Below are 13,819 nucleotides of genomic sequence, written 5' to 3'. Positions count from 1 at the left end.
TGCTATCTCACCCAAATCTAGATCCCCCTTAGGTTATGGGTCCTCATCTAGAAAACTGCAATAAATGTATCTTTTCTTCATATGCTGCCAAGAGGGCTTGGAGAAAAGCACTGTCCGATCATCAAGGCTGCACACGATGAAGATCGCCATTTAGCAGGAAAAGCTGTTGGTGGGGATCATATTCACCACAAGCTTTCTTTAAATACACTTCTCTACTGCACTTGAACAGACTCATAGCTCCTTCTGAGTAGAAGGCTGAGACAGGAGGTTCACTGTAGCCTAAGAGTTGAAGGCTGGCCTAGACAACATAGTAAGACTATGCCTCTTGAAAAATTACCTTTTGCTAGTGATCACAGAGCATGCCTGTAATCCCAGAAACACTCGGGAGATTGAGGCAGGAGAATCACAGGTTTGAGGCCAGCCTAGGATATATAGGCAATCTGATGTTAGTTTTAGATACATCACCTTTTTCTCAAAGTAAAAAAAAAAAAAAAAAAAAAAAAAAAAAAAGGAGAAAAATGGGGTTTTTTAAAAGGCATAAGCATTATAAAATATAATCACAATGGTTTGGGGCCATACCCATGTTCGATTTTCAAAAGACAAATTTAAAACTTTTTATGAAATTTTAGTGTGTGTGTGTGTTGAGAGAGAGAGGAAGATGGGGGTGAGAGGTCCATGCCATGGCACACTTAAAGATCAGAGGAGAACTATGTGGAGTCAGTTCTCTCCTCCCACCTTTATAGGGGTTCTGGAGATTGAACCCAGATCACCAGGCTTACATGGCAAGTACCTTTCTTTAACCACTAAGCCATCTTGCCGGTCCTAACACCTCTTAAATGGCCTATTTGTTACACACAAATTTTACCATAAAACTGCCCAAATCGCTAAGTGTGATGATGTATGCCTATAATACTAGTAGTACTTGAAAGGCGGAGGCAGGAGGATCCGGAGTTCACAGACAGCTTGGGTTACATAGCACATTCCAAGACAGACTGAAGTAATCAGCAATACTCTGTCTTACCACAAACAAACAAAAAACCCTTCATAAATGTTAAAAAAAAAAAAAAAAAGTCTACTACCTGCCTGAATATTTATTTCTCCTACACTGTTCCAATATCAATCTCTAGTGTTAAAAGATACTAGAGTAAGTAATTTGGACATATTAAGAGAAAGTTAGCAAAACACACAACCAACTAACTATATATTGGTAACAGAAGTCCCTCCCCCTTCTTACAAAGTGCTTAACGATTCAACACAGAACAAGAAAACAGTACTGTGCCAACCTCTGATGACATCTGATTCTATGCCCCTGCAGAACTACCTAGACAGTAGGGTGAGAAGCAGTTTCTCCTTCTCTCTTCCTCTCTGTGCTCTCCCCATCCTAAGTGACAAAGGCATTCATCACTCAGATGCTGCCTGGCCCCTAGTGGAGTGGTTTATGCATACATGGACGCTCCCCTTGGTGAACTCCAAGTACTCTATAGGCTTGGTAGGCTCCTCAACATCAAGGGTACTACTCTCTTCTCCACCCACTACCATCCTTAGAAACAACTACAATGTTTCACAACTACTAGATGGCTTCACAAGACACTGATGTGGCCTGTATCACACCAGTTCAAGTAGCTGCTGTTTCTCAGGGTCTAGGGCTCTCTGTTCCCTCTCCTCCTCCAATCACCTCCCTCAAATTTGATCTTGTGCTCAGAACACACACATTGCCCACCCTGGTCCAATTTTCTCTTGGAGGCCTGAAATAGATTCCCTGACTAAAACAGTATTAAATTTCTCTCAATAATGATCTATTTCTATCTCTCCCCAGCCATCATTCCTTTAAATAGATTTAATGTAAATACTTCAGCCATTTGTTTAATTGACACTTAAGACCTGTCTATCTTGTAACTGAGTCTTAGACTAAGAGTTGTTCTTGACAAGGTTTCCCCTGGTTTACTGTGTTCAATAACGACCCCTTCCTCAGCAGGGCACCCTAATGCACCCTTTCAAGACAAAGTGATGGTGCATTTCATGTCACCAAAGACGAAACTTAAATACGAATGTCATCTTATTCTTCTGATCATTTAAGTCAGAAGCATTTCATACATCGTTTCATACATTTGGAGATGCTAATGTGCTCTTGTGCTTTTCTTGGGTAAAAAATTGGAAAGGGAAGGGGACAAAGTGGTTAATTTCAGAAAATCCTTTCTGATAAGCTCTGCTCTGATTAGCAGCACGTTAAGTAAATATCTGACCATCCAGTAACAGAAGCTACATCAAAAAAAAAAAAAAAGCCATCTTTTGGGTTCCATCTTGTAAACAGCTGGATATATGTAATACTACAGGTCTTTTTGTTGTCTTGTTATTAATTTGCCCCACTTTTAAGAAAAAAATAAATCTACAATAAACTCACTCAATAAGAACAAAGCTGGAAAGTCTTCAAGTGACCAGTGTCAGAGGACAAGCTTCAGAAGCTCCAGGACAAAACTTGCCTGGTAATATACTTCACATGATTACAGTCTTCTGGCTCAAACATAGCAAGATCACTAAGCAAGAGTGCTCTATGTTGCAGAAGAGCATTTAAACCATTGTTTCCACATTTCTCACATCAATAAGTAGATTTTTATGAAAATAAACGTCAAACTCAACTTGTCATTTAAAAAAGTCCCATTAGTGACTTTTCTCTCCCCGAGAATTATTTATTCCTTCCCACTGCAGAACAAATTTTAAGTAAACAAAACTCTCCTGAAAAACGATGGGGGAGGGAGAACACTCGCCTCTCATTTCTACATTAACTAATATTACACGGCTCCTTTAATGAATGGATCCCCAGTAACACTATTCAAACTGAAGCCACAAAATCTAAGTTTTGTTTCAACAGTAGAAATATTTTTTAATACACTTGTGTAAAGTCACAGAAAGACTTCCACAACTTGAACAGCTGTGTCTAGCGCCAATCTGCAGGCAGCAATGTAATTTGATTTGGACCCATTCATCAGAAACTCATTTTCAGATGCCGCTACTACAAGAACGTACTGGAGAAACGCTAGCTGCGGTGAGCCGGCATTGTTCGCAGCAGCGCACAAGTTTTTATTGCGAAGGAGAGCTTAAAAGAGGAAATACCAATCATTGGTAGCATCACCATAGAGCTGTCCAGAAGTCTGAATTACTGAATGAACAGAAAACTGGGCACATGACAAGATCATAATCACCTAAGAAAGTTTGCGGGGAAGCTATTTAGTGGGGCAGGAGAAGATTTAGCAGTATCTTGCTTTTTTTTTTTTTTTCTGAAAAATTGAAAGTCCTACAGTCCTTAATTTTTAAATTTTACATCTCTACGGTAAAACCAGTCCAAACTCAAAGGGAGACTGGAGTACATTTTGGACTTTAAAAGCTTGCTAGCTTCTTTTTAAGGTTACGTATGTAAATGAAAGACACCACAGCAACTTTGATGACATCTTGCAAATGAAGTTTGGGGTTTTGAAAAAAAAAATTACTAGGTGATCAAAAACAAAAAAAAATTAAGAAAGAATCAAGAGTTTCAAAATAACCACTAAGCGTTTTCCAAAGCAACACATTCCAAGAAACTTCTCAGTCGCAACTCATAAGCCGGTGGCAGCTGTGTCCGCGACTGCAGCGTCTAGAGTGGGGGGTCCGGTCTCGAAAGCCCTCATTACCTCCCGCTCGCATGCATTCTCTCCCTCCAAACCTCCAAGGTCCCCTCCGCTGTCATCCCGGCCGGCCACGCGTGCGGACACTCGGCCGCGCCCCCGCTTCACTTTTCCTCCCCGGCCGGGACGCGCAGCCCAGGGCCCGGGACGGAACCTCCCGCCAATGCGACCCTCAGCTCCCTCCCCGCCACGGACGCTGACAGCGCGCCTGGCCCTAGCCTCACCTGTGCTGTCATTCGCGGAGAAGCCGGGGGAGCTGAGTTTGGCTCGTTTGGGGTTGGGCGGTCCGTCCAGCAAGTTCTCGGCCATCTTCACCTGCTCGCGGAAACAGCCCCGAGCGCGGGCGGCACGACGCGGCCCGGACGGGGGTCGGGCCGGCGGCTGCGAGCAGGCGAGCCAGCGAGGAGCGAGCGCAGGAGCGCGGGCCGGGCCGCGGAGGGCGCAGGCCGGGTGGGGGAGGCGGCGGCCAAATCTCAGCCTCAGCAACAGCGCCCCGCAGCGCTCACCGCCCGCCCCCGGCCGCCGCCGCCGCCGGCCGCGGCCCCCTCATCCCCTGCCCGCCTCCCGAGCGCGACACTCCGCGGCCCGGGCACCCCAGCGGCCCGGCCGCCTCCGCGGGCCCGGCTGGCAGCGACGGCGCCCGGCCCCACGGCTCAGGCGGCGCCCGGGAACATGGTGGTGCCGCCGCCGCCGCCGCCGCCTCGCCGCCCCCCCTTCCCCGCGCGCCCCACTTAATGAATTCGCCCGCGGCCGGACGACCGGGGACTTCGGGCTCCGCCGCCCGCCCGCGGCCCGCCGCCGCCGTGAGGAAAAACAATGCGCCGAGCGGAGCCGCCGCCGCGCCGCGGCCCCCCCACCCCGTGCCGCCGCCGCCGCGGCCGCCGCGGCCGCCGCCGCCGGGCTCCGGGAGGCCGAGCCGAGAGGCGAGCGGGGCCGCCGGGCGGGAGCCGAGGGCCGGGCGGAGCGGGCCGGCCAGGCGGAGCGGGGTGCGCGGGCGGTTGTGGGGCCCGGGACCGGCGGGGCCGAGTAGATCGCGCTCGAAGCCCCGGTCGGGTCCGCGACAAGATGGCGGCTGTTGATTCCTCAATTAAAAAAAAAAGAAAGTTTTTTTTCTTCTCTTTCCAGAGCCTGAACGGGGAGGGGGAGGGGGCGGGGCACGCCTGTACGTCACCCCCCCGCGGCGTCACCACGCACGGCCCCCGCCCCGCCCCCTCCACCTGCGCCGACCGCGGCGGAAAGAGCCGAGCGTGCTCGGGTGGAAGGGTCGAAGGCGCGGCGGCAGTGCGTGAGGCGGAGGGCTGCGGCGCTGGGCCGGGCCTGCGGGACGTGGGGGGCGCAGAGCAGGCGTCCACTTTTGTTCTGACGGCGTCAGAGGCGCGGCACGCGAAGGGAGGGTGCCCTGGGCTCGAGCCTGGGCCCCCAGGCGCGGAGCCGGCGCTGGTCGGAGCCCAGCCCGTCCGGTCCCGCCCCGGCAGCCCTGCCTCTTCGCAGCTGGCTCCTCGCCTCCCTGCTCGCGAGCCTCCCCGGTGACATCGGACTAGAAAGACGCCAGCGCACTCCGCGCCTCTTCCCCTCGCCCTATGCTAGTGATGGCGAAGTGGTGTCTGCAGGTTACAGGCTGTCCTCGGGTCTGTTCCGGAGTGTGTGCAGATAGGGAAACTGAGGCAGGAAAGCGCAAAGCAACTTTTCCCGTGATCACCGAGGGAGAAAATGACAGGTCGAGATTTGAGCCCCTGTGCTCCCCAAGTTTAGCAAGGGCGTCGGGAGCGAGGCTCCTGAGCGCCTATTCCCAAGCCCAACATGATGGGGCCAGGTCCAACGCTGTCACCTGAAGGAAGAGGCTGGGAGCGCTGCCTCCTGGAGATGAGCAGGGTCCTGGGACCAAGACCAAGGGCTTCGGTGTCCTAGCGCTGTGCCCCACCTCGGACAACCACCCTGGCTCTAGCAGGTGCCCAGGAGAATGTTGGATCGCAGGGAGACCTTCTCACCTGGGTCACTGTCTCACACACCTCAAAAGCTAAAGTTTTCCCATCTGTTAACTATCTCTCAAAACTGGCCAGCTTGACTCGGAAGTCCTTATCTTCAAGGTATCACCAGCACCCGTTTCCTAATCCAGAAACCTGTGAGTCAGGCGGCCCCTCCCTCGCCACCCGCCCACACTGCAGCCAGTCTCCCCACGTCTTTACCTGAAGAATGGGCTCCTCCTCCACACACCGCTGCCACCCCGTGTTTTGTCCATCATGGGCCCATCTTGTGACTGAGGCAACTTTTCACATAAGCTTTTCTTGTGTTTCACGTTTTTTCTCCACATAGCACCAAAATCACCTTTCTGCAAAAAAGACAAGAGAGAAAAACCTATTTGAAACAAATTATCTCCTCCTATACAAAGGACAAACACTGAGAACATTTATAAAATAAACATGATGTATGTGTATACACACACACACACACACACACACACACACAACACACACACACACACACACACACACACACATACACACATACATAAAACAGTGATTGGGCCAGGATTGAGTGATGCACATTTCTTACACTGTTCACAACGTGTGCTGCCCACTCCTGTTTCATCTGTCCCCTCTTTCCCATCACTCTGCCCCATCAGCATCCCACACCCACACATCCACTAGGTAGTTCTCATCATGAGATATTTTATAGTTTTGTCAGTGCTATCCACAGTGCTGACGACACCTGTCACTAGCACAGTAATTCGTCTCCAAAACCCAGTCCAAACCTCACTTGCTCCAGGAACCCCTTCTGTCCCACTTTAGGGCCTCAGAGATCACTTCTGAGCAACATCAGAGGCCATAATAGTAATACACCAGTTCATTTATGTTTTTATTTATTCATCGAATATTTCTTGAGACACTTCAGAGTATTGCCACCGTACTAATTCCCTGGGCAAAAGCACAAAGAAGTCCCTGTGTGGTCTATTGGAGAAGTTAAAGGAACAAGCATGGGAAACCCTAGCCAGAATATTCAAAAGTCCATCTTCCTGGGAGAGGAGGAAGTGTGTGGAGCCACAGAGGGACAGGGGGGCAGAATCACTCTGCATATGAAGTGCCCTGGGTATTGTTCTCATGGTGAGGCATTGTATTCGCTGAGGGCAGAGACTGCATCTCGGTCATGGTTATGGTTTCAACTAAGAAGTAGGTTTGTGGATTTTATGACTGAGTGGATGCAGTCTCAGGTCCCTGATCCTGAAGGCCTCTGGCTATTAAGAAGAATGGCTCTCCCCTGATGGGCCACTGCTCCATAGCATGAACATGGTGTCTAGCCACCTAGACAATCCAGGCCTTTCCCCAAAGGAAGCTCTGAGTAAATATGTTGTCTGCTATATGTCCTTGACTTGAGTTATTCTTCTGCTTGTGGGCAGCTTTGGTATTGGGTCATACTCCAGTTTACAAAGAGTACTGAGAAACTCAGTCCCCACAATTCGGAGTAAGCATGGCAGGGCAGAACCCGGGTCACACTTCTTAGACACAAGCGCCTCACTCCTCTTTCTCCTTTCTGCCGAACCCTAAAACACCTCCTCAAAACCATTTCCTACTTGTTGTCAGTGGCATCATTTCGATCAGTTCCTCTGGTACTTGTTCATACCTGGTTTTCCTTTCTATTTCTCCCTCAGTCTGAGTCTCCTCAGAGAACGCTAGCTGGGGGACATGCCTACTTTTAGCTGGATATCACTGTCAACTTCAGAATGCCCTGAGTGTAGCAGGCCACTGCCACACTTCCACTTGCCATGGTCCTAACAGTCCTAACGATAAGGAAACAAGACCCTGAAGGGAACAAGCCACCAAGGGGCTGCCTCCTCTCCTCACAAACCTAACCCTCTGTAGTGACAGAGACCACATTCAGTGATGGCGGAGTCCCTGTTCCCAGAGGGCTCAGACTGGGGGCAGAGAAGAATAACAAGATGTGGAATAAGTCAAGGACAATTTCCTGAGAATAACCATCTGCCTTTATCCGCCGATGGATGTGTAAACCTGTTTGTTCAAACAGTGTAACAGTGTTTGGTCACAGATAGGAATGACATGCTGGTACTGGCTCACTATGAAGGAACCCGAAATCCTGCTCAGAGAAAGAAGCCAGACACAAAAAGCCACATGTTGTGTGAGATGTATGGATATATAGGCATATATGGAGATATATATCCAGGACAGGCAAATCAATAGAGTAAATAGCTTAGTGGTATCCAGGGGCTCTATGAGGCGGCGCAGAACTATAGGAGATGGACTCCTCTTGGTGATCAAAATGGTAGTTGTGATTCAGCTCTGTAAAGACACTAAAAACCATTGGCATGTCCACATTTTGTTTTGTTTTGAGACAGGTTCTCTTGTATGTAGATAGCCCAGGTTGTCATTGATCTCACTGTGTAGCTCAGGTTGATCCCAAGTTCACTGTAATCCTCCTGCTGCAGCCTCTGGAGTTCTAGGATTATAGGCATGCAACACCACACATGGCTGATATCTACACTTTGTTATTGTTGTTTTCTTTTTGAGACAGAGTCTCACTAAATAGCCATCGTAGACCTGGAACTCACTCTGTAGACCAAACTGGGCTTGAACTCGCAGAGATCTGCCTGCCTGAGCCTCCCGAGTGCTGGGATCAAAAGCATATACCACCATGTCTAGCTGGTAATTATACTTAAAAAATAAAATAAGGTGGCATTTTATTATGTGTGGGGTGGATACGCATGTGCAATTGTATTGTGTCCAGGTCAAAGGACAACATTCTGGAGTTGGATCTCTCTTCCCACCATGTGGGTCCCAGGGATCAGGCTGAGGTCATCAGGCTTGGCAGCATGCACCTTTACTCATAGAACCATTTCACATCTACACTTTTTTTTTTTTTTTTTTTTTTTTTTTTTTTTTTTTTTTTTTTTTTTTGGTTTTTCGAGACAGGGTTTCTCTGTGTAGCTTTGCGCCTTTCCTGGAACTCGCTTTGGAGACCAGGCTGGCCTCGAACTCACAGAGATCCGCCTGCCTCTGCCTCCCAAGTGCTGGGATTAAAGGCGTGCGCCACCACCGCCCAGCGCACATCTACACTTTTAATGGGTATGTATTTTAATAAAGCTTCTTAAAAACTTTTTAAAAAGTTGGCTTGGAAAGAATGAAATGAGAGATGAGGCAAGGCATCGAGACTGGCCAGCCAGATCCAGGTGGGAAAGTGGCAAGGTATAATTGGTGAGAGGGATTGGTGGGGATGGTGTTGGAACCTTCCAACTCTGGACCAGGCTGGGAGTCTACTACTTTAAGCACCAGCAGGAAGGATGGGGTTAAGGTTGGGGTGCAGATCTTTCTAGGGACATAAGAGCCTTAAAGACTGTTTAAGACACGAGATTTTTGTTTGTGAGCCTAGCCTTTAACGGCTGAGCTATCCCTCCAGCCCGACACAAGATTTTTGTATAGTTTTTTCTCTAGTATACCTTTCTAGACCTAGGTTAAAAAATAGCACCAGATTTGGGCTCTGTCTTTAAGCAATGCAGAGGGAGCAGTAGGAAGATGAACACCAACCATGCGCATTGAAGTGAGGCAAAAAGAAATCCACAAAAATCCCATGAGCGGGTGTCCCTGAGAGCCATGGGTAATGGGGACGGGGAGACCGAAGGATGAAGGCAAAATTCCAGCAGGTCAATCGGGTGTGATGATACATTTCTATAATTCCAACACTTTCAGGGGAGGTAGGAGAATCTCAAGTTCCAGGCTCTATCTAGGCTCTAGCAAATCAGGGGCTAGCCTGTGCTACTCAGCGAGTCCCAGGCTAGATAGAGCTACAGAGTGAAACTCTGTCTCAAAAAAAAAAAAAAAAAGAAAAAGAAAGAAAACACAAATATACACAGCTAAACAGTGCTAGGAATAACTGGGCCTTAGAAATCTGTTCATCTATAAATATTACAATCTGATAATGTATAAAATACATAATGGTGTATAAATGTGGTGGGGTACAATGAAATAAGATTGGCTGTCTCGAAAAACCAAAATAATAATAATAATAATAATGGCTAGGAATTGGGCTCAGTGGTGAAGACTTGAGTCTAGATCCAGAGCCCCTGTAAAAGCCAGACAGATGTGGCACTGCCTCAGGAGGCTGAGACGGGATCTCTGGATCAAAGGGACTAGCTAGGCTAGCCAAATGAGTGAGCCCCAGGCTCAGCAGGAGACGACGTCACTAAACACAGTGACGAGGACTTGAGAAAGGGACCTGATGTCAGCCTCTGACCTACACACACATCCCCACCCATGTGCATGCACATCAGCACACATGCATGAAGATGCATGCACACCACACACATACACACACAAGAATAACTGGAACTGGTTAGTCACTGAAGCCCAGTGGCATGCATAGGTGGATTCGTCACACAGTCATGCATACATTTGTGTATTTTGAGATTTTCCATAACTAAAGGTTTTTATTACGTGTGTGTGTGTGTGTGTGTCAGTGTGTGTGTGTGTGTGTGTGTGTGTGTGTGTAACCACTATACTGGTTCCAGGAATTGATGTCAGGTGATCAGGCTTGGTGTTTTAATCACCTAAGCCATCTCACTGGTTGAATAAAAGACGTTTAAATATTAAAATTAAAATCTAAGTCTTTTTACTTACAAACATATTGCTAATCATTTTTTAAAATTTCTTTTGTCTTGCATTAAAGCGTCATGATTTTTTTTCCATTGGGATCTGTACATCTTTGGCTGATTCAACAAATCTACTTATTAGTTCTAATCTTACTAATCATTTCCTATAGAATCTCCTGAACTTCTATTGAAGTGCTCTCTCTGTCTCTGTCTCTCTGTCTCTGTCTCTCTGTCTCTGTCTCTCTGTCTGTCTGTCTGTTTCTCTCTCTCTCTCTCTCTCTCTCTCTCTCTCTCTCTCTCTCTCACACACACACACACACACACACACACACACACACACACACACAGTCCCAATAAGTAACCTAGTCTGACTTTCAACTCACAATCCTCCTGTCTCTGCCTCCTGATTGCTAAGATTACAAGTGTGTGCCACCACATCTGGCTCTTGTTTTTAAATTGTCTTTATCATCAGGATCATAGACTCAGTGATAAAGATATAGAGAGATATAGCTATGTTGTATATAACATGCATGTTATATAATGTAATACAATAGGAAAATAAGCTCTGGCGGGGGGGTAAGGGGGAGTGGGAAGCCTAGTGTGGAGGTATGGTCTATATTTGTTGTTAAGCTAATTCCCCATAGCATGCTGGCCTCAAGAATATTTTGACTAAGAATCTTCGGGCGGCAGCCACGGCGGTGGCACACGCCTTTATTCCCAGCACTCTGGAGGCAGAGCCAGGTGGATCTCTCTGTGAGTTTGAGGCCAGCCTGGGCTACAAAGCGAGTTCGAGGAAAGGCACAAAGCTACACAGAGAAACCCTGTCTCGAAAAACAAAACAAAACAAAACAAAAAAAAAAAAAAAAAAAAAAAAAGAATCTTCAGTTCCCTCGTTCTGACCCCTTTGTCTAACCTTTTCTCTTCTTGGTAAGTTTGAATTTCAGTGTTTGCTATAACAGACACTGGTCTGCCCATACACTAACTCCCTTTTTCTCACTCATGTGATGTGATTATACTTGCTTGGCAGAACCACACTGAAGCTAAATCTGGCTCCTTTTCACCTGTGCATGGAGAAAAATAACAATTGTCAAGTATGGTGGTACACTTCTGTAATCCCAGCACTTGGCAAGGTGAGGCAGGAGGATTCCTGCGGGCCTTGGCTACAGAGTGATTTCCCCTGTCTGAATGGGGTTGGGGTATCTGATTGGTGTCAGCATCTCTAATGGTCACACATCTGCAGTGGGTCATTCAGAGTGCAGAACAATCCTATGACTACATGGTCATTCTCTCTCCTTTGTTGAAGCCTCCAGCGTCTCCTTCCTCGTTCTCACTCTCAGCCCATGGTTTGCCTATTACCTTAGTAGGTAAACTGAGAATGCCAAAACACAATTTTCACAGGTTTCCCAGAATGCATCTGCTTACCAATCCACATCTGTGCCCATATTTCTACCTGTCTTCTTGTTTGTGCCATCTGAAAACCCAAACCCTCAGGATGGGGATATAGCTCAACTAACAGAGTGGTTGAAGATGACCCTGGTCCTCCTGCCTCCACCTCTCCCAATCCCACAAGAGCTGGCATTGCATGTGTGGATGACCCCATAAACTGGCATAAAATCTGGGCTGTGGCATGGTTACTGCTCACTGCTCTTAGATAGTTGTTGAGTGAGAAGGAGCAGAAAGACATAACATGTGCAGTCTGAAGAAAAAGGCTTTTGAACAAGTTTAAATGCAAATGAACAAGTGGATGCAGAGGAAAATGGATGCAGTTATTAAAGAGGTCAGCACAACTTGGGAGAAAGCTTACACTTTGCTCTGGGACACTCAGAAGGGTTCCTTGAGGTCCAGAGTCCACCCATCAAAGGAGAGAGACAAACTGAGAATGTCACTGAGCAGGTTCCCAGCTTGTAAACAGGTGTAGGTATGTGTTTCCCAGGGTCAGCCACTAAGGAACACAAGTCACTTAGAGCTGTGGCAGAATGGGACCAGACTGCATCTCAAGCTGGCAGCAGAACTTGTCAGCATTATCCATGTGGCATTGCAGACATGGTAAATGCAAGAGTTATGGGAAGAAGAAAGCTCCCAACAAGTTTCCAGAAAGCTAGGCAAGACATTGGAGTGTCAGATTCTCTGGAGGGAGCCCCTGAGAAGCTGCTGTGAAACTGAAGCCCAATTTGCAATGAAGATCCCAGGATGTTGGAGATATCAGGACCATAGTCTGTCCACTGACAAGGTAGTCTGTCCACTGACAAGGTTTGCAGATACAAAGTGGAGCCAGAGACAGGCCACACGTGCTGCCGGTAGTAAGACAGAAGGGGTGGGCTGTCCAAGCCATTGGAGCCAGATGATACCAACAAGAGCTCCAGATGCCAGACATGGTATATGGGATTGGAAGTTTGTCCTGATGAGTTTTGGTTTTGCTTTGGCCTTATCTTTCCTTGCTGTGCCCCAATTCCTCTCTTTTGGAATAAGAATGTGTTTTTCATGCCATTGAAAAGTGAAAAGGGTAACTTTCTAATTTTATTTTATAGAGGCTCACAGTTAAGAGTCTGTCTTGAAGCCAGACAGTGGTGGTGCACACCTTTAATCCCAGCACTCGGGAGGCAGAGCCAGGTGGATCTCTGTGAGTTCAAGGCCAGCCTGGGCTACAGAGTGAGTTCCAGGAAAGGCGCAAAGCTACACAGAGAAAATCTATCTCAGGGAAAAAAAAAAAAAAAAAAAAAAAAAAAAAAAGAGTCTGTCTTGACTCTCAGAAGTTACTTTGGACTTCTGAATGATGTCGAAACTGTGAAGACTTCCAGGCACGGTGGCACACACCTATGTTGTGAGTAATTGCCCTCTGATGCAAGCAACTGGCATCTGGGGGGTTCAGCTGCACACTCTTGCAAAAGGGTCATCCCCAGTGGACTTGTTGGCTGTTTGCACGCCCTCATGGAGGGGAGGGAGGGTTAGGAGACCCTATCTGAGTACCCAGCCTATCCCTACCACACCTGGTGTATGCTATTCTGCCCTAAATTCATGTGACCTTGGGGAGGGTCTAAAGTAATAGGCTGAGGAACTAGAGAAAGGAGGTGCCATTTAACTGGCTACTGTGGGAGGAGTACTCAAGGAACCCCTCACTTATGCTCTGTAAGGAAGCCCAATTAAACTCATTGGTTCCCCAGAACTTTGGTGAAATAGTGCCTCAGTTTGTCATCGGGGTCTTAGGAAAAGCGGCAGATGTTAAAAAAGCTCCTCCTGGGAAGGAATTTTTTTTTTTTCTTCAACAGCATTCAGAGGAAAAAGCCCAAAGATTGGAAGTTCAAGGTCATCTTTTGGCAACATCGCAAGCTTGAGACCAGCCTGGGCTATGTGAAACCCTGTCTCAATAAAAAGAACGGGGCTAGGAGGCGTGCGACTCAACTGCTAGGGCACTTGCCTAGCATGCACCAAGCCCGGGTTCAGTCCCCAGCACCACACAAAACCAGGTATAGTGGCACATTCCTACAATCCCAGCACTTAGGAGACAGAGGCAGTAGGCTCAAAAGTTCAAAGTCATCCTCAATACATAGCAACTTCAAGGTGAGCT

At 47.7% G+C, this 13,819-nt stretch overlaps 1 protein-coding gene across 2 annotated transcripts in view; it reads right to left on the bottom strand.

Annotated features, from left to right (window-relative positions):
* LOC114710614 (CREB binding protein) overlaps window positions 1-4,152 on the bottom strand; it is a 143,020-nt gene extending 138,868 nt beyond the window's left edge. Inside the window, exon 1 of one of the 2 annotated variants that reach the window (XM_028894801.2) lies at window positions 3,884-4,152. In XM_028894801.2, the coding sequence (XP_028750634.1) occupies window positions 3,884-3,968 (85 nt within the window). In that variant the 5' untranslated portion in view covers window positions 3,969-4,152. The remainder of the gene's footprint in view (window positions 1-3,883) is intronic. The other variant, XM_028894800.2, reaches the window with a different exon arrangement.
* Window positions 4,153-13,819: the final 9,667 nt, after the last annotated feature.

Source organism: Peromyscus leucopus, chromosome 8b (genome assembly GCF_004664715.2).
Source record: "Peromyscus leucopus breed LL Stock chromosome 8b, UCI_PerLeu_2.1, whole genome shotgun sequence".
In the NCBI taxonomy this organism is placed as follows: domain Eukaryota; kingdom Metazoa; phylum Chordata; class Mammalia; order Rodentia; family Cricetidae; genus Peromyscus; species Peromyscus leucopus.
This window is presented reverse-complemented; position numbering and strand designations above follow the sequence as displayed.